The 20521-nt window shown below is 35.5% G+C and overlaps 1 protein-coding gene across 1 annotated transcript in view; it reads right to left on the bottom strand.

Moving 5' to 3' along the window:
- Positions 1 to 10348: 10348 nt before the first annotated feature.
- ITM2B (integral membrane protein 2B) overlaps positions 10349 to 20521 on the bottom strand; it is a 26374-nt gene continuing 16201 nt past the window's right edge. Inside the window, exons 2-6 of the mRNA XM_011372031.2 lie at positions 15959 to 16087; positions 14423 to 14629; positions 12789 to 12899; positions 12172 to 12322; positions 10349 to 11063 (exon numbers count right to left, since the gene is read on the bottom strand). Of these exons, the coding sequence (XP_011370333.1) occupies positions 10978 to 11063; positions 12172 to 12322; positions 12789 to 12899; positions 14423 to 14629; positions 15959 to 16087 (684 nt within the window). The 3' untranslated portion in view covers positions 10349 to 10977. The remainder of the gene's footprint in view (positions 11064 to 12171; positions 12323 to 12788; positions 12900 to 14422; positions 14630 to 15958; positions 16088 to 20521) is intronic.

The raw sequence follows: 20521 nt of genomic DNA, 5'->3' as shown, positions 1-20521 counted from the left end.
TAAGGTATGACTCACAGGAAAAAGGATCTTCCTTCCTGACTAAGGACTGATTTTTACAAGGTTACAGGTAAACAGGTCACACTTGTCTTAACTCATCATGTATTGGCTGAATCATCAATGTTGAAACTAGGCATTTTCTGCAAATTACTTTATCTTTTCTTGTGGGATTTTTCTGATAGTGTGTTTTGTTGCGTTATTTAGGGTTTGTTTGTTTGTTTCATGTGAACTTTTTCTATCTGTGACTTTTCTGCTCTGGTTTAAATTCTCCTTACCAATGATGCCTTGTGTGTGTGTGTGTGTGTGTGTGTGTGTGTGTGTGTGTGTGTGTAGCACTGTGATCAACCAGAACTGGCTCTCGTCATGGCATCCTCATCCTTGAGCAAAGCCCCTCTGTCTAGAGTTGATCTTTATTGGACTTGTTTAATTTAGCAAAGTCCTTCACAGAAGCCGTATGAATTTTTGACTTGGAAAATTCAGTTTTTATGTATATGTGACTTCTTAAAAAGCTGATTACTCTGTTTCTTGCAAGAGTCATAGTAACCATCTCCCTGACTATGGTCTTCAGAGTATGTGGAGAGGATGAGTCAGATAGACAAGATTCACAACCTTCCCAGGCATGAACCCCACCCTTGGCTCCAAATTGAGCTGACATAATATTGAACTGATATTATGTCAATATCAAATATCCTATCAAAATCTGCAAAACAAATTTTGTTTCAATATTACAAAAAGAGATGACATTAAAGTTTTATTAGTCAATGTCTTTTCTTCTACTGGAAACTGTGAGACTTATAGAGGAAGAAGGTCAAGCTCATTATTCTTCTCTCAACCACTACCCTCAGGCAGACAGAAATTGCAAACTCCTTTAGGGCAGAGTTTAGTGCTGTAATCTGCACACATGAGTGTTCGCTAAATGTTACTTATTGACCACCAGGGAGCTAGACTTTCTGAGTCATCTAATAGAAAATATTTTACTATAAAGACAATGTCGATTTAAAAAAAATAGTTCACAATTAGGATTGCATATTTGAAATGAATATCTGACATATTAAACATTTAATAAAATTATTTGTAGGAATGAATCAATGAGAAGAGGATATAATTTCTATTTTGGGTCTCTGTATCATTTACACCCATCCAGACCTAAAAACATGCATATTTTTGAACAACCATGACCTTTCTCAGAATGCTTTTTCCAGGAGACATTTTACTTGTGAAACAGTCTGAATTTCGGTACACTCTTTGCCATATTTTGTTCTCCAATGTGATTCAACATTATCACATTCAAAAGCTCTCTATATTAGAGGTAATTTAAACTTTAGATATTAAAATAAGAAAATAGGTTTTTTTACTCTGGCTACTGAAAACATAATAATGTCCAGCTCACTTTCTTAACATGGTAAAAAAACTAGTACCAAATTTGAGGTGTATGCAACCTGCATTCCCAAGGCCATTCCAACCCCTAAATAAAAATCTATAACTAAAAGGAAAAACACAAAAAGGAATATTCGACTTAATTTGACATTAGCAGCCACAAAGAACCAGGTCAAATACAGTGAACAAAATTAATGCAGTAAATATTTACTATGTGTCAGGTGCTATTTAGGTACTGGGGACACAGCATAAACAAAAAGAGTAAAGTCTCTGTCCTCAGGGAATTTACGTTTGACTTAGGGAGACAGACAATAAAGTATGAAAACAAATAGAGGTCAGGTGATTATAAGAGAAAATAGGCATTGTGGTAAATTATGTCCAGGAAGGCCCCTAAGGGGGCAGACTGGAAAACTCTTAGATCCTGCGGAGTGCAGGCATAGATAAAGGGAGACTGTCAAAGATACAGGGACACCCAGGCACAAGGCCTGTTGCTCCATCTCAATAGTAGTTCGTTTCTGTTTGTTGAATGGGTGGGTGTCGGCGGGTGAGGCAGAGCCCACAGTGCTATACTCTTTCCTGGTGAATGTCTCACTCCAAGTGGGCTGTGGAGACCACCAAATCCCAGAGAAAACTTTATGAGAAAACAGGGGAGGCTGTGGGAAAGTGTCTCCAGTCATTATTTGTTTATTCTTTGCATTGTTTATTAGCTGTTTCAGGAATCTTGAGCCAAGTTCTAGTTATTATTTTTGATCATCTCGATCTTGAAGCAGTCATCATGGTCTGGCCAGGGTAGGGCATAGTGAAAATACGATATGAAGTCTCTGAGGTAGGATTACCCTCAATGTGTTCAGAGGAAGATGAGGCAGCTATGTGACTGGAAAGGAGTGAGAACGGGTGAGAGTGGTAGATGATGGTGTAAGGTGAGGTTCTCGGAGGCCATATTACTCACGGCCCTGGTGTCAGTCCATCATAAGAACTGTGGCTTTTATTTTGAATAAAAATGTTGAGATTTGAGCAGAGGAGTGACATGATGTCACTGAGATTTAGAAATAATCGCTCTAGCTTCTCTGTTTAGAATAGGCTCTAGGAGCAGGAAGATGAGTTGGATAACAAGACGATAGTGCCTTTCATTAGTATGTTAGTGATAGAGAGAGTGAGAAGGGGCTGGATTCCTGATAATATGCATTTTGAAGGTAGTGTGCACCAGATTTGCTGATAGATTAGATGTGAGGTTTATGAAAAAGAGGAATCAAGATGACTCTACACTTTCGGCCTGAGAAACTGGAGAGAAAGAGTTGAATTAAGGAACCATGGAGGACCGTGTTTGAGGAGGAAAACCAAGTTTGGCTTTGAATATGTTAAATCTGATCTCCCTGTGGGACAAGGAAAATGGGGATTTGAAAAGAGCAACCTATACCTTACAGGGAATTTAAATGAGAAGGCATCCAAATTGCAGAAGTTTATTTGAAGGAACAGGTTATATATTTTGCTTGGTCTTAAATTCTAAAACAGTGGGAAACTAAAATTCATAAGTTGTTTTTAGTGTTTAAGTTACGACTACAAATCTAATCAAACTGGGACCACTCTATTTTCATGTACTTATTATTAATAGTTTACCCACTCTTCCCCATAAAGATGTGAGGTTTACAATGCTCTCACAATTAAATCATTAAACAAAGTTTTAAAAGTGAGCTGTCTACCAAAAGAAAAAAAAAAAAAACTATACACGAATGTTCGTAGCAACTTTATTCATAATAGCCAAATATTGGAAACAACCAAAGTATCTATATGCAGCAGAAATGGTAAACAAATTGTGATGTTTTTAAAAAAGTGAAATACTCCTCAGCAATCGCAAAGAAAGAACTATTGATTCGTGCAATAACATGGAATAATGTCAGGTATGTTGAGAGAAAAAGCCAGATCAAAGATTACATACTGTATGATTCCATTCATATAAAGTTCAAGAACAGCCGAAAACCAATCTCTGGTCATAGAAACCAGAAAGTAGTTGCAACAGAGGGAGGTGTTGATTGGAAAAAGGCACAAGGCACAAGGTAATGAAAATGTTCCAATAATTTTTAACACAGATATATAGTTATCAAAATTCATTGAACACTTATGTGCATTTTATTGCAGGTAAATGCTATCTAAAATGCACAACAAAACATGAGCCAACTACTGAAAGGATTATATACAAAAAAAAAAAAAAAACCCAACAAAGTCAACTAAAAGTAATTAGTTGAGCACAAAGTTTAGCTCCAAGTTTCCCAGCAACGATGGCAAAAGGGAAACAAATTATTTAGCTCTATATCTAATATCAGCATGTATCAGAAGAGGAAAATTTATTTCTAACTCTAAATTTAAGAATATTTAGCTAAGAAATGCAAGATATTATGTAACATCTTCACTAGCACTTTTATAAAAGTTGAAGGCTCATTTTTATTTCTATCACTCCTCAATAATAGTCAAGAGAATAATTTTAAGTCAGCTTCTATGAAAGCCTGTCTATGGCAGACATTCAAAGTAGAGGAGCTTTCTGGAGTGTCAACTAATTGCAGAAGAGTAGGAGTCTCAGATTTCACAAGCTCACCTCCCTTGGATGCCTCAGCGGGGTTTGTGCCAGGAGTTCGAAATCAGATATTTAGGGGTTAATTAAAGTGCAACGTTCTTTGGAGTTCATTAAACTAGATATCTGGGGTTTAGCTACTAAACTTGTATTTGACTAATTATCTTTTGTTGTAAGAAACATTCTAAGAAACTGCCATATTCATGCCCAAACAGAAAACCATGCCCGATTCTATTTAGTTGGGGGCTTAATGGCTACCTTGATCCCTGGCGTTCTGGAAACTCAGCTCTGAATCTCCTTCCATGCTTCGCAGCAGGGGTATAACTGACAAACTAGGCAGGGCAACACTTGTTTGTGCAGGACTCTCTACTTTTAAGACATCTGCATCCTTGGCCCCCACCCACTACATACAGATAACATCCCCAGTTCTCGTGACAACCAAATATTCCCCTACATTTTAAAACTTACTACCGCCCCTTTGATAATCACTCGCCTTAGAAGAATATTGCTATCCTTCTGAATGTGGATGAGCATCTGGCCCCAAATTCCACTCTGTAAAGCATGCAAGAAGACATCATCTTGGTTTGAAACTTTTGGAGATATATATTTTCAGTCATCCATGTCTGTCATATAAAAATCTTAATATGATGCCCACAGAACATTTTATTTAAAATAAGGCAATGTCTGCACAATGAGTCTGCCAGGGTGAAAAAGCCTCCAAGTAAAACTCTCCCCAGATAAATGAGTTGACCACAAAATGTTTATTTAACCAATGTTAATTGTCCATTCAAATGCTGAAGATTGTCTGCCAAGACAATCTTAAGGAAGTTGATGTTGAACTGCTTTTTTTCTAGCTATGATTGACCAAGAAGTTAATTCTTTCTTTTAATGTTAAGACCTATTATGTACCAAGTAGAGAGGGCAGAGCGGTGAGTCAGCTTTACTAATAGTCAAGTGCAGGGGTCCCCAACCCACAGGTCGTGGACCGGTACCGATCTGTGGCCTGTTAGGAGACGGGCCGCACAGCAGGAGGTGAGTGGCAGGCTGACAAGCGAAGCTTCATTAGATTCTCATTGGAACACCAGTCCCTGGTGCTAAACAAGGTTAGGGACTGCTGGTATAGTGGACAGTTTCCAGGAAACAGATAATAAAGAAAGAGAGCTATGGTGGCCTCTCTGGGGAAACTCTTAGTCTGAGATCTAGAAGATGAGTAGGAGTTTACCACAAGTTTAATCTATGCAAATCAGGGCAGGGCAGGGAGAAAGAAAACTGTTTCAGCAGGGCCACCGGCTTATATGAAGGCCCGAACAGAAAAAAGAGGTTAGGGTAAAAACAGAAAAGTGGTGAGAGAAGTCTAGTGAGCAAATCCTTTTAGGGCTCATAAGGAGTTTGGGTTTTTTCCTAAGTGCAGCAAAACGTCACCATAGAACGTTAGAAAAGAAAGACGTGATACAATTTCTATTTAAGAGAGTGAGTAGATTTGAGGAGAAAGCCGGCATAGATTTTGGAATAGACAGCTAAACAACTGGTTGGGAAATGTTCCATTATCCAGAACAGAGACAAGGGTGGTACAGAGAGGAATGATTCAGTCACTCAATAAATAATTAGGAGCTCCAGGTAGGTGCCAGACACGCTATTAAGCATATTGAGGAATCTAGTGGGGGAAATACACTAATCAAACAAGCAATAATGACAAAATGTGAAATTTTAATCATATTCAATACCACAAAGGAGAAATGTATAATGCGATCAAATCACAAAACAAGAAATTTTCCCAATGCTTCAGGAAAGGCTTCCCTTGAGGAAGGGACATCTGAACTAAATTCTGACTAGAAGCTATCCAAAAAGGCACAATGGGGAGTGAGTGGAATCATTTTCGAGGGAAGAAGGACAGCATGTACTGTGAAACTGTACAGGGTGGCAGGGTACAAAGAGCAAAGGACGGTGTGATTAAGATGAGGCTGGAGAGGCGGGTTGGGACTGTACAATACAGCATTAAGCATTTTGGTCTGTATCCTAAGAGCCAGGGGAAGCCCTGAAAGTGTTTTAAGCAGGTGGTGTGATGAAGCAAACATCAAATTCATGTTTTGAAAGATTGCTGCAGCTGCCAAGTGTGAAGAACAGATTGTAGGGGTGAGAAGTGCTGCGGTGAACTGGGTTAAACCTTGGTTACAAAGACCAAGACGTTGGGAGGTGGGGGACTTGGCGACTGTGCAGAGTATGGGACTTCTGGCTTGGTCTTCTTAAACACGCTCCTAGTTCTTGACAGGTAAGACCACATCACCTGACCAGAGGAAGGCATTTATCTTTTTATTCATAGGGTAAGAACCAGATCACCTAAAAATTACGTTACACATTACGTGGTTAACAACGATCTCTGGGGAATGAGACTGAAGGCGAAGATGCTAGAAAGAGGGGGGCCACTCAATTTTTACCATCAACATGTCTATATTATTTTTACAATAAAAACATGAATATAAGTTTAAGAAATGAATATAGAAATCTCATCGAATTATTTACAAATGTATGCAGGAGACAGCTAGGACTATCTTGTTTCACGATACTTAGGAATGGATTTTGAGCTATCAAGGGCCCCCACACACTCATTCTGCTTCTCAGGACTAATCTGCAATAGAAGGCTGGATGAATTAAGAGTTGGATCTACAGAAAATACTTCGAAAAATCTTGTATTGTGATTATATTTTCTCGGTAGGACAAAACCTAACAATGATCAATATAGTAAGAGAGCTGAGACTAAACTATGCTTCTTCTTCATGTAATACATTAGTGAGAAAGACCCAGAGAGAAGCAATTTAGCACTGACTTTGGAAGAGACAGTCAACAAATCGATGGAGATAAAGGGTTGTCCTTTTAATAAACAGAAACGCATGAAGTCCTTATCTAGAAAACGAAGCCTCAGAGTTAAGCATGCAAGGAGTGGTGTCCAACGCTCAGTAGGATTTCTATAATTCTGGGCAACAAATTCTTCTCTAGGCAGAAGGAGTATTTAGTACATTTAAATGTGCATTTAGCAGCATCTTATCGATTCAGCCAACTTTAACTCATAACCACACTGAAATGTGGAATCTGGATTTTTTCATCTAAATAATCCATTTGCTTTTCATTTACATTATTAAGCTGCCTTTGAGTTTCTTTACATTCTTTACTCCCACTTCTGCTATTTGAGATAAATACCATTTAAAACACTAAGTTTTTTGTTTTGTGTTTGGGTTTTGTTTGTTTGTATCCCACTTACTAACATGGGTATGGAGACTCTACAAGGGATACAGGAAATGCAGAAATGAAAATATTTGCATTAAAAAATAAGATAAAAAAGCAGAAATGAAAATATCTGCATTAAAAAATAAGATCAATGAGATAGCAGCGACAGGGTTCACAAAAAAGCATTGCCAACTATACAGAGCTGTACAAAGCACCTTCACATCATTTTATTTCCTTTTCTGCCACCTTTTGAGACAGATTCTTACTCATGTCATAGATGATATGATCAGAGTCCTAACAACTTTCCAAGATTTTAATTTTCTGATTTCTGTGTTCTTCTCTTAATCAGTGCAACAGAGATGGAATGTTGGTGGAGAGGAGCTGCATTAGAGCTGTCTCATGTAAGTACACACATAGACCAGACGGAGTCTCATACGGAACTCAAGGACAGGGAAGTATAGCTTAGTCTCCCTTCAACCCACCAGGAAACTGAGCAGTCCTTTCTGCCAGCCTGATTCTCTTTGTCTTCTTTTCATTCATATCCTCCTCCCTCTGGCTTTTCCAAGTCCATGGCCACACCAAGACTGCATTCTTAGGCATGGCACATGAGTTCAAGGGGTATACTCCAGAATTTCAATTGGAGTTCCAAAATTCCTGGGAGACATGTGACTGACAAAGCTTGGGGGAGAGAGGCACTTCTATTTGATTGATTGCAAATAAGTGACATTGTCTTAATAGTGATGAAACAAAGTAAAATTGTGGGTACCACATTAGACCAATCTGGTCAAATCAATGAGAGTAAATGTTTTGAATAAGTGTCAAGTGTTTTATAAGACGATTATACAAAAATCTTTAAAAATGCTAATGAGCCATTATTTTGTAGGAAAAATATAAGCATTTTCAATTTAAGTAGTCAGTTTAATTACTGGCATCGATAAATTTAAAGCCTAATAAATAATTCAAGGATGCTTGAAAAAGATGTTCATGCTGGCCAAATAGTTAGAAAAATGACCCAAATGGCTGGCATACAGGTAATGAGCACATCCTAAATCTACACAGGCAGGTAAGTAGTTGGATTAGGAGGATAAAATTCCAGCTGAAGGTGTCAAAGAGCAGATTGAAAAACTTGTTTCGTGATTTAAGGACTCCAGAAGAAGACCTGTGGATCCTAACAAGGATTTCAACAACAACAAATCAAACACCAATATTTCGAGAGAGACAAAAGGCAGAAAAAGAGTGAAAGACAAAACTGTTAACAGAATAAGGCAACAAATAGAAAACAGTAGTGAATATGGTGGACATGAATCCAACTATATAAATAATCACTTCAAATGTCAATGGTGTAAATGCAAAAATTGAAAGACAGAGATTATCAGAGTGACTTAAGAAACACAACCCAATTAACATGTTGTCTATAAGAAACCCACTTGAAATATAAACACACACAGAAAAAAAAAATGTACACCAAAAAAACCAAAAACAAACACCCAAAAAAACAAAACAGCGAGCTGTTGCTAGGGAATATACAACTTCTTTTTTTCCTTGTCCTTTTATATATTTTCCAAATCTACCATGAGCATGTTGCTATTGGAGTAAGATAACACAATTTATTAAACACACATACTCAAAATTTTATGATTATTTTTGGGGTGATGGACTTATCTTTATTTTCTAGTTATTTTTTCATTCATTAGTAATGTCTACTTGTGGCAAAGAGAATGCTATGTGTTCAGCAAATCATTTAGGTTCTCTTTCTGGACACATTTGACAATTATGTGTCCCCATCTTCCTTACCATTGGCCAGGAGTTGTTTGACTGAGCACTGGCCAATGGAAATGTGGAGAAGTGATGTACGCCTGTTAGCTTGGCCATAAACCCTCTGTAGGGTTTACCATTCTAGTTCATATCCTTCCATGTCAAGTTTGGAGATTCAAAGCTGGCACTGTCACAAGATGGAGAAGTCTGGGTCCCTGGGAGCATGGAGCCTGCCATACTGGAACACGATGAAAGCAGACAAAAAACTCCTACTGTCTGCAGCCATTGAGATGTTGTGATTGTTACAGCAGTTCATCTAACTAATACAGCATTACTATTATCCCTGGGAAACAGAAACTAAAATGCTCCTTCCAAAATACAAACCTTCAATAGTGGCCCATGATCCATTGAAAGAATCCTTAACATGGCATGCAAGGTCCTCCATGACCTGGTTCTGTGTACTTTACACTCTAAAAATCTCATTGTCCCTCCTAAACACTCCCCAAACTCCTGGACCCGTTCTTCTCTGTTACAGTACTGACCACAACTGCATTGTGATTAGTTGGCTACTTGTCAGCCCATCTCACTAGACTGTGAGTCTCCACCAAGGCAGCAATTGTCTTTCCTAACAGATATATCTGCAACGCTTAATATTTCATGTGCTGAGCATATAAGGGATGCTCAGTAAGTATTTGCTGAATGAATGAATGTGCTCCACTATGTGCATAGCCCCCTAAAAACCCATGAAATTTAGAGCCTGGAAGGTAGAGAAAAGCAATTTTATCAGAACATAGTCTCTTCTACAATAAATTCTCAACTCTATGATATTACTGAAATAAAACAAAGAGCCAGGAATCAAATAACATCCTTTTGGACTAGAGTTGGCTTCTAGACCAAACCCTTTGTAAGTCTGTGAAGCTTTAAAAATTCTGACTTCCTAAGTTCAGAATTGATTTTTTTTTTTTTTTTTTGGTCTTGGAAATTTATAACAAAATTACTCTTAGGTAGTTAAAATGGCGGTGGATTCTGAATTATTTCATATAGGAGGCAACCTTAGAAATATAAGAATCACCACCATAACTCAAAATATTCCATTTGTGAGGAGATGGTCTCAGAAAAGCACTATATTTTCTGCTACTTGGAAACTTTAGGTTTAATAATAGCTCTTCCATTAAAACAAAAGCATTATTTTAAAATATATTGAAACACCATCTTTCAAGGCTGAGTCTTAGATATTACTTTAATAGTATCTATGAAGAATATAGTTATTTAAAAAGCTTATTTAAAAAAGAAAATCTATGCTTTTACCCATTACATATAGTAGAATGGATTTTAAAAAATAGTTTCTTCCTTTATATGGATTATATCTTAAGATATGAAGAACCCAATTACGCTTTGGTTTTATCACATGGGAAAAACAACACACAGGCCTTTAGTCAAACAACTTTGTGATATTTATATTCCATTGCACAGATATGGGTTATACAAATTAGTAACATGAGTTATTTCTTAAATTCCAAACATTTTCTAAAATAGTATTACAGCAGATGCCTAGGATATTAAAACACTGAGGTGGAAACCATACTCTAAATAGTTAAAAATGATACTGAAAATACTGCACATTTTAATTAGAGGAAAATTAAAATGTGTGCTCGGATGCTCTAAATAACTAAGTAGCAGGGCAACTAACAACTACAAATAAGTCACTGTGGTCCATTTTTATGTATGCATATATATATGATTATTCTTTAGATAACCATTCCTCTTGGAAATGCATAATTAAAACATAAAAATCTCTACATCTAAGATCTATGGTGAAGTGTACTATTATCTATGACTTTATACAACTACTAATTCAAAGATAAAAGACACCACACTTGGAAAGAAGAAAAGATTTTTAAAAGGAAATGGTTTTTAATTGAATTAATGAGATGAAAAGATAGTGAAGCCCTGTTTGCTACTTACATGAAAGAAGATTTTTAAAAATAATCACTGCACAAAATATAAAGGGTGGGATTATGCTGTGATAGTAAATTTTTCTCCATGTTTTCCTTGACTGTTCAAGAACAAATTAAAGTTTCCACGGCAAATTTGTTCTCAAAATGCCGAATTGTAACACAATTGCTGACTTCACGTTTCTGAATACCTGTTTGGGAGGAAAAGGTTTTTAAATTTTTGGTTCTTTAGCAATAAATATTCACATTAATCCTCAGTTATAATTTAGAAATATGGAAATGTTTTACTCTATATTCCATGAACTTCTATAGTTTGACTTTTTTAACATTGGAGAAAATAATTTTCTTCTCTTTTCCGAACTAAGTATCTTAACGGATCTTAGTGACAATAACAATGCCATAAGTACAGACCTAGGACCTTAAAGACATTAGGTATATTCTGTATCTTCACTGTGGTGATTTTTTGACACTCAGAGCTGCATGCTAAAAAAAGTGAATTTCATTTATATTAAGTCTGACTTTTAAAAAAATTATGAACCATTACGATAGTTTAAAAATGTAAGAAATCAAGCAGAGGGTTTCCAGTGACTCATCAGCCCAAAGTGAGAGAACAGTATTATTAAAAGTGCTAACCAAAGCCAGGAAAGCACTTTTACTGGGTTCCGTAATTCCAAAGAAATCATACCATAGTGTATTTGAAGGGCACTTCTTATTTTCCTACAGCTCTGTAACATGTACTTTCATTTTATTTTTGTAATGATCTTGAAAGGAAACAGGGAGATACTATCATCCTTACTTTTCAGGTGAGAAAACAAAGGTTAAGTGATTTGGCAAAGCTATATTAGTTGTGTCAATGCTCTTAATTCCTCAGCCAAATTCTTTTGTAATTAACCTGACTATGCTTATCTTCAATGTGATCCAAAAGGCAAACAATCTGCTTAGAATCCAGATCCTTGAGCATACACCTGGAGAGCTTCTCTAGAGACCCTCTGCATAAGAACTCCTGCAAATGGCTGTACCAAAGTGAGAGGGTGGAAAGGTGCACTGGGTGACTGCATGGCAAGTAAGCTAAACAGCATCCCAAGGCAATGACATTTCACGTTCACCCATTCTCTCTAACTGAAAGGAGTAGATTTAGAATTAAGATGATTCTCCAGACATCTAGAAATATTATATACTGACACGACATAGTTTTATTTTCTCACTCATGACAACGACTAGCCTTTATCTAAATCTAGTTTAACAAAATAAAGTGAAACAACAAACTTTTCTCCTGAACCTTAATGTTAAAAGTATTACCTTTGATGGTTTCTCTGCGTTGCAGCTTGTAAGTTTCCTTGTCATGGCACAGTCGATAAATAAAGAAACCCAGCTGATCGATGTTTTCAATGCGATCAGTGATAACCATGTGTTCATGAATCAGATATGACTGAGGCAAATAGGTTCCAGCCTATATTTGGAAAAGAATATTACATGAATATCTCAAAACATACACTGAACAGATAAGGAAAAGAGACAAAATTCTTAAGAGATTATAGTTGGAACAGAGGTTGGCAAATTACTGTTCACCATCTGCTTTTATAAATAAAGTTTTATTGGATAACAGTCATGCCCATTTGTTTACATATTGTCTGTGGTATCAGAACTGAATAGTTGTAACATATATCTTATTTTTTGAAAGCCTATTTATTCTCTGGCCCTTTATGAAAACTTAAATATAATTTTTAAAATTATATTTTAATTTCAAAATTAGAAGGGAAAAATAAACAAGGAAAAAACCAATCCCACAAGTCCTAGTTCCTTTTTTCGTAAAATTCTTAGCTGTATTTTCAGTAAAGTGGGCTCTTACAAGGCTAGTTTCTCAACAGGAAATTCCAAGCTACATCATTAATAAAAAATATTTGAAAATTGTATACCTTTATGTTAATAAGTAACTCCAGTAGGTTTCTGGGTGGCATAACAATGGAAGTATTCAGAGGAATCACATAGCACTTATCCAGGTTAAGATCTAAATAGGCTGTGAGTTTCTAGGAAGAAAAAGATATATTTTTGTTAAATTGATATTTATAACATAGGCAACAAATGGATTTTTAAGAATAATTTGTATCATTTAAATAATATGTAAATCACTAGCATTTCAACAAATTAAGAATTTGGTGGGATAGTAATGGAAGTAAAAATGGGAAAAGAAAAATTATTGCTACCGAGAAGTAAAATTCTTATCAGGGGTTTGTTTCTATAATAACTGATAATGAATAGTACTAGTTAATACCATCCCCAGAGAATTAAAATAACAGTCAATTAAATGATTGTGTGGTTTTGTAGTTTAGATGAGAAACCTTGATTAAGACTGTCCATAAAATGGTTTTGAGGAGTAAAATGAGTTAAACCAAACCATGTAAACACTTAGATTTTAAGAACTTAGTGCTGCTATTTACTATATTTACTATTTGCTTTAAATACGTTTATTACCTTGAAGTAATTTTTCAAACTGGCTTATAAACATCAGCTGTATTTATCAGGCATGAAATTTACAAAGCTGACTTCAATGATATGTTTGAATGTTCAAAATAGCAAACTTATATACAGATGTAAAATCTACAGGTAATATGGGAACTTCCGAATCTCTGAATCCTGGTTTGAAAAAACAAAACATTCTTGAGACAAAAATTATTGGGGGGGCTTAAATATCAACTGAACATTAAATAATACTATATTATCACGTTAATTTTCTTAGATGTGATAATGATGTGGTTATGCAAAAGTCCTCATTCTTAAAAGATAACAGCTTAAGTATCTTAGGGGTCAAGTGTTAAATGTGGGAAAAAGAGATGAAGAAAATATGATACAATTTTTTTTTTGGAAACTGACGAATTTACGGTATTCAATGTATTTTCTTAAAAGATAACAGCTTAAGTATCTTAGGGGTCAAGTGTTAAATGTGGGAAAAAGAGATGAAGAAAATATGATACAATTTTTTTTTTTGGAAACTGACGAATTTACGGTATTCAATGTATTTTCACTTCAACTTTTCTGCATTACATAACAATTTTCAATAGCTGTGGAAAATGTAGAATGAGAACTTAAAAACAGACTAACAAACTGATGCAGAAGTAAAATTACTAATTTCTGAAAATGCTGCATACAGAGAAATGGGAACACAAATCACTTCTTATCTAAAAAATGGGGGACATGGAAGAAATAATACAATTTGCCAGCAAAAGAGGAACAGTCATAAAGTGGGCTTTAAGAAAGACAAAGGTTACAAAGGGAGAAGGCCAGCTCCACGGAGGGTCTGCTTCAGACAAAGGGCCCATTGGAGGGCCTGCTTCAGACAAAGGGCCCATCGAATGTCAACAGTTTACCTTGTAGGACAGAAGAAACCGAAGTCCAGTTTTTTAAAGTAAAAAGTAAACTCTAAGTAAATAAACTCTAAGTAGAATAAATATGCAACTACAGAAAGCATAAATTAAAGAACTGAAATTAAAACTACAGAAAGCATAAATTAAAAAACTGGCATTCTTTCTACAGTTCGGGATGCCTGGCCCACCTTGTTGAAGTCATGAACAATGTTGGCAGGGTCGCTATCTGCAAACTCTGGGACAGGCACACTGATGAATTCGACTTCATCCTCCTCAAAGATCTTAATATTTTCCTCAATTGTCTGGTAGCGAGCAGCTGGGGCATCTGCAGAAGGCTCGTTTAAGATGACATCATCTTTGATGTACTTTATTCCACAGTAGTACACGTCATCTGGCTATAGAGAGTTTAAACACTATTTCAGCAATTCAGTGGGAGATAAATGAAGCATTACTTAAGCTGCCATCTCTATTTAAATAGCATTTTGCTTGCAAACTTTTACTTTTAAATGACAAGTCAGACAGTTTAATTACAGAGTTAACATATTCTTTAAGATCAGGTTCTGAAGTATTATAAAAAAACGGCTTCAGAAGAAGAGCAGCTGATTTCCTCTTTACTTTTTGTGGTTCACAAATATAGAATATAAAAGCAATTATCCATCTGGTGACAAGTAAATTTGAAGAAACACACAGGCCTACTTCTACCTATAAGCACTATTTTTATAAATGAATATATTCGAAATTAATGTGTTTTTTTCTGAAAGAACACACTTTTTAAAACTTTTGATATGATTCACTGATTCAATGATTTTTCTCTTATTAGTCAAGAGGAATTTTTATGAAATTTCCACAGGTACATAGTTCTGATTTTTCCTTAAAATATATCACAATTAAGTAGAAAATAATACAGCAAATCATTAAAAGAATTTTTTTTTAAAGTATATAACATATAAATAAAAGCCTAGGAGTATATAACAAAATGTTAAGACAACAAATATTATCTCTGGACAGTGAAACTGCAAATGATTTTTCCTTTATCGAATATAATGTAAAAAAATTGTATTAAACAAAGACAAGTAGTATTTCGGCAATGTCTATTAACATGCTATCATCTTAAAAAATATAGAAAATAAGCATGAAATGTATATACCCTCTGGCAGAATATTTTCAAAATAAATTCTGGCGGAATTTGTTATTTGAATAAAATCTATTTGGCAACACTTTCTCTAAATTTTAAAATATTACAAAACATTTGAGATGATCATAAAAGCTCATTTCCCAAGATTCCTTAAGAAAAAAATAAACAAACATACTGAATTACTACCCAGAAAATACATTATGAAAGAGGTGATAATTACAAAAGGGAGAAAAATCTCTGTCTTAACCAACTAGGATTATTATTAAATACTTTAAGTTATTAACAACTTCTATCTTAAGTGACTTCAACATTACTGCTGAAGTCACAAAAATCTTAAGAGAAACTAATTACTGAGAAAGAGGCAGAGAGAAGTAGTGCCAGTATACTCCTCTGTCTAAAAGGCTTGGCAAACTTACATTCAGGAGACTTTTAAACACAGCTTTAAAATAGAACTAGCACTCTGGCCACAGACAAAATAGGACTAGCACTAAGGCCACAGACAAAAGTGCAGGCTTAGAGCAAATTAGGGCCAATTCTTCTAATACACATGAACGAAAGGCAAAAAGGTCCTTAGCATTTTTTAACTTACTTGAAGTGCAAAATATTTGTACAGGTATGCTCCTCCTAGAATGACACCTGCAAGCATAAATGCTAGTCCAAAGCACATGCACCAACACCAGGCTCTTCTTTGGCCAACTGGTACCACTTCATCTGGGTCCTAAAATATGAAACAGACTGATGGTCAATATCACATCTCCAGTCAGAATCACAGAAAGGTCAGGATTGAAAGAGATCTTAAGGATTATCATTTTATAAACAAAGCTATAGAGACCAAAGGAGTCAGGTCTCTAATCAAAATCAAACCGGGAACGATCCAAGTAGTGGTTCCTAGACTAATCATAATATTTCCTGAACTAGAATACCAGTCCCTTGGGTGAATTCTGCCTTCTTCTAACTCTCAACAGCCCACCTGCTACCTCTATCTCTAGAGCAATTACATACTCTATAATGTCTATTTTCTGTGCCCAACATTTGGTGATTAAAATATCTTCTAACATTTACAAATTCAGAAAAGGTTACAACACAACTTTATCATGCAATATTATGGTACTGAGCTTTGGATGTTACAACTTCAGGGTATATTAGATTGTTTATAAAATTATGTGTTAGCCTGCTACAGTAGTTAATATTTCATACCATGTATAAAGCCATTCCCAAAAATATACAAGAAAAAGTAACAGGAAAATAAGAAAAGACAGAACAAAAAATATGAAACAAATTATTTAAACAATTCGAATCTCAAAAAGTAGGACGAACTTAACCAGAAATAATAATCCTATAATTCCACTTCTCCACTCTAAAGAACTCTAGTTTCACATAGTTCTTCGTTTTTAAGATAGAAGCAATAGAAAAAGTCTAGGAAATCTAGGAAAGTTTCAGAAAGAAAAACTCATTTTTAAAGAAACATACAACTAGCATATAATTTCTAGAATTTTGATTTTGATCCACTCAAGAAAATAATTTAACATTAGAACATCATCTTGGGGTCACAATCCTTAGATACTCCCTTGGTCATCCTCAGTTCCTATATTCTGGCACTTTGGAGTTATAGCTAATTTCTTATTTGTACCCAGGCTCATGTGCAAAGAGCTGACAAAGGAGATTAGCTGCTGGTATTATACAACTGGTGGCTCGAGAAATAGTACAGAAAGCAAAAGAAAGTCTCCAATTGACTTGAAACCATCATTAAAAAAAGATGTTCTAGTTTGTAGTATGCACGTACAGCCTCTTAAGTATATGACTCTATCTTTTACTGGGAGGGCTCAATACAGTACAGATTAAGGGAGAAAGCAGGCTTGACATAGGACTTCACAGATAAATAGAATATAAAAAGTTAGGAAGGAAAGTCGCATGAACAATGCTGGCTGGATATGGCTGAAGGAAGAATTCAGTTAAGAATGAAAGCTAAAGTTATGTTTTCCATTCTAAAATGAGGAATTTTAACTTGATACTACTGGGGAAAAGCCAAATCCCCCACATCTTTGCCAACGAAGAACAATTTAGGGCTAGACAGTGTGTACCTAGGTGGGTGGAGGTTTTAAACATAAAATTTAACACCGTGAAACAAAGGCCTTTGAATGTAAGGACTGGATCAAAACACTGTGAAAGTGTTATATTTAGCTATAGTAGGTACTTGTCAATATACTATACGTATACTTAAGACAATGAGTGCACTGCAAGGAAGTAATATGTAATGAGAATAATTTATTAAGCCACGTAAAGATAATCCATCTGTGAAGAGAAAGTTACGAGAATTCTATGGAGTCATAAGGTAATGTGAAAATTGAATGATAAAGTATAGTGTTCTGATTAACCCTTTGTCTGATAATAAATATGTAGAGAAATTAATAGTTTCTAGCATAATTAATTTTAGGGTAGAGGCAGGGTGGGGGATGAAAATGACAGATGGAAATAGTCTTTGGTATCAGCTGTTGAGACCGTCAAATGTGCATGTAAGATCCACCCTGTTTGGCAGGCTCTCTTTTCTAGCAGCACGCAAGTGAATAGCATGGCAGACACTTGTAAAAGAACATGCAGCTCTAACTGTCAAATTGATGACAAGTTTCCAGGGCTTTTGATATATCATTTTTAACTAATCGACAGACAATACTTTCAAGAATGTCAGCTATGTTCTAGGCATTATGTATATAGCCTGTCAAGAAAGAGCTCATTCAAATCATCCTGGAAGATATACAAAGTGAACATAAATATGACATAGGCTCTTATAGGAGAATGTAGAGAGCACAGAAGGAATGACATTGTTTGGGAAAGATCTCTCAGGGAGAAAATACTGGGATAGAATGTTGAAGGACAAACACTCATTATCCATGCAGAAGACTGAGGTAAAGTGCATTATATGTAGGGCAAAGAATGAATAAAATCATGAAGCCTGAATGTATGACATCCCCAAGGGCTTCATGTGGTGTGGCTGTGGTGAGGCCGGAGTGCTCAACATGGTGGGAAGGGGTACAAGAGATGAGAATGGAAGGGTAACAGGCACATCAAAAAGCAACTTTGTATACCATGCTACGGAATTTGAATTCTCACATTCATTTAAAAATCACATTTAAGAACAATGGCAATAAAACAAACAAAAAAAATTCTCAAAGAATTTAATTTCTAAAATCTTATCCACAAGTCATTTTTCAGCACCTCAACAATGTGAACCATGGCTTAAGAATCAGAAAATAAAAGTCTTTGAATCGCCAAATTATAGACCCAAAGTCCATGCACCACAGTCATATGCTTCATAAAAGTGCTATCAGATATTCAAAGTTCACCTAATCTCTTTTCATCTCTAAATTTCTAGTGATCACTTTCTACCTTGCATTAGAATAACTCACATACAGATATCTCTCCGCACTAGACTATAAGGTTCTTCTAAGTATTGATTCATATTCACTTTGTATTACACAGGCACGTGCCGCATGACATTTCCATCAAGGATGTACTGCAAATACAAAGGTGGCCCCATAAGATTACAATGGAGCTGAAAAACTGCTACCACCTAGTGATGTCATAGCTGTCATAAGGTGGCATTACCCCGTGTTTGTGGTGATGCTGGTGTAAACAAACTTATCGTGCTGCCAGCCGTACAAACATATGGCACATACCATTATGTATAGTACATAATGCTTGATAACGATAATGACAATAGTACTGGTTCATGTATTTATCATACTATACTTCTTATTTTTAAGTGTACTTTCTACTTATTAAAAAAGTTTGCTGTAAAACACTGTGCCATATTACACAGGTAGCAGCCTCATCCATCTCCCATCCACTGAACCTCTTGACTGCATCATTTTCTCTTGCGCTTGATTTAATCTTATTGTTTTGTATAGGTTGTAGTCTCGGAGCAATAGGCTAAACCATATAGCCTAGGTGTATAGCAGGCTATATATACCATTCAGGTTTGTGTAACTGCACTCTATGATGTTTACACGACGACAACATCACTTTGATGTTTCTCAGAATGACTGTCCTGGTAGCTCCCAGCCAAGCTTGGCACTTAGTTGATGAGTGAATAAAATTTAGATGTTTTTTAAAAAGTTAGGTTATGTTTTTTCTTGACAATAAAAGTTACATCAGCAGCCTGCATGATAATGAGATGGGTGGGGGTAATATAAGAATTCATGCTGTACAATAGACTATGGCTATTTAGCAAAGAACAGGAGCCCAGTTCAACATTTATGAAGGACCTGTTATGTGCAAGGTACTGTGCTAGATCCTGTGGGAATGCAAATGTGATTAAGACATGGCTCATGTCTTAAGCAATTTGAACCAAAATTAACATTATGCATGACAAATAAATGACATGCCATATTACAATCTGAGTCATGGAGAAAGGATTCAAGTGTACTCAAGACAGAACTTTTTAATGTAAGTGACTTATTAAAAGTGTATTTTAAATGATTAAATTTTAACACTTGAAAGAGTAAGCTTAAAGAAAAAAGCCACATATATAAAAATTTAAGAAAAACTCAATGGCTATTTCAAAATATGTAGAAAATGCATCTGACAAACTCTAACTCCCATTCATAATAAAATCTCTTTGCAAATTAAGAAAAGGTGAAATTCCTTAACATGAAGAAAACTAATGATCAAAAACCTATAGCAAACCTCATATTTAATGGCGAATCTTCAGACTTACACCATACTCTTTTCAAGTCAGGAATAGGAGGGATGTCCAACTAAAACTGATTCTTTGTTTCCACTCAACGTCTGTACTAGAGATCCTAGCCAGTACACAAATGACAAACACAGGAACAGATATAAAGATTAGAAAAAAGAATACAAAACTGTCATTATGTTTAAGTGATATAACTGTCTATGTGAAAAATCCCAGAAAATCAAATTGTTCAAACTAATTAGAGTTCAGCAAGACTGCCGAAGATCAGTAATTAAAAATCAACTGAGTCAAAGATTTATATATGAATAGTCATAGAATCATTATTCATAACTGCCCCAAACTGGAAACACAAAAATCCATTGGTAAGTGGGTAAATTGTGGTATATTCATAATGAATTAAAAACATCCAAGTAAAAATGGTCCCACACCAATGGATACTCACTGAATGATTCCATTTTT

This window comes from Pteropus vampyrus, unplaced genomic scaffold (genome assembly GCF_000151845.1).
Source record: "Pteropus vampyrus isolate Shadow unplaced genomic scaffold, Pvam_2.0 Scaffold198, whole genome shotgun sequence".
NCBI classification, from domain to species: domain Eukaryota; kingdom Metazoa; phylum Chordata; class Mammalia; order Chiroptera; family Pteropodidae; genus Pteropus; species Pteropus vampyrus.
This window is presented reverse-complemented; position numbering and strand designations above follow the sequence as displayed.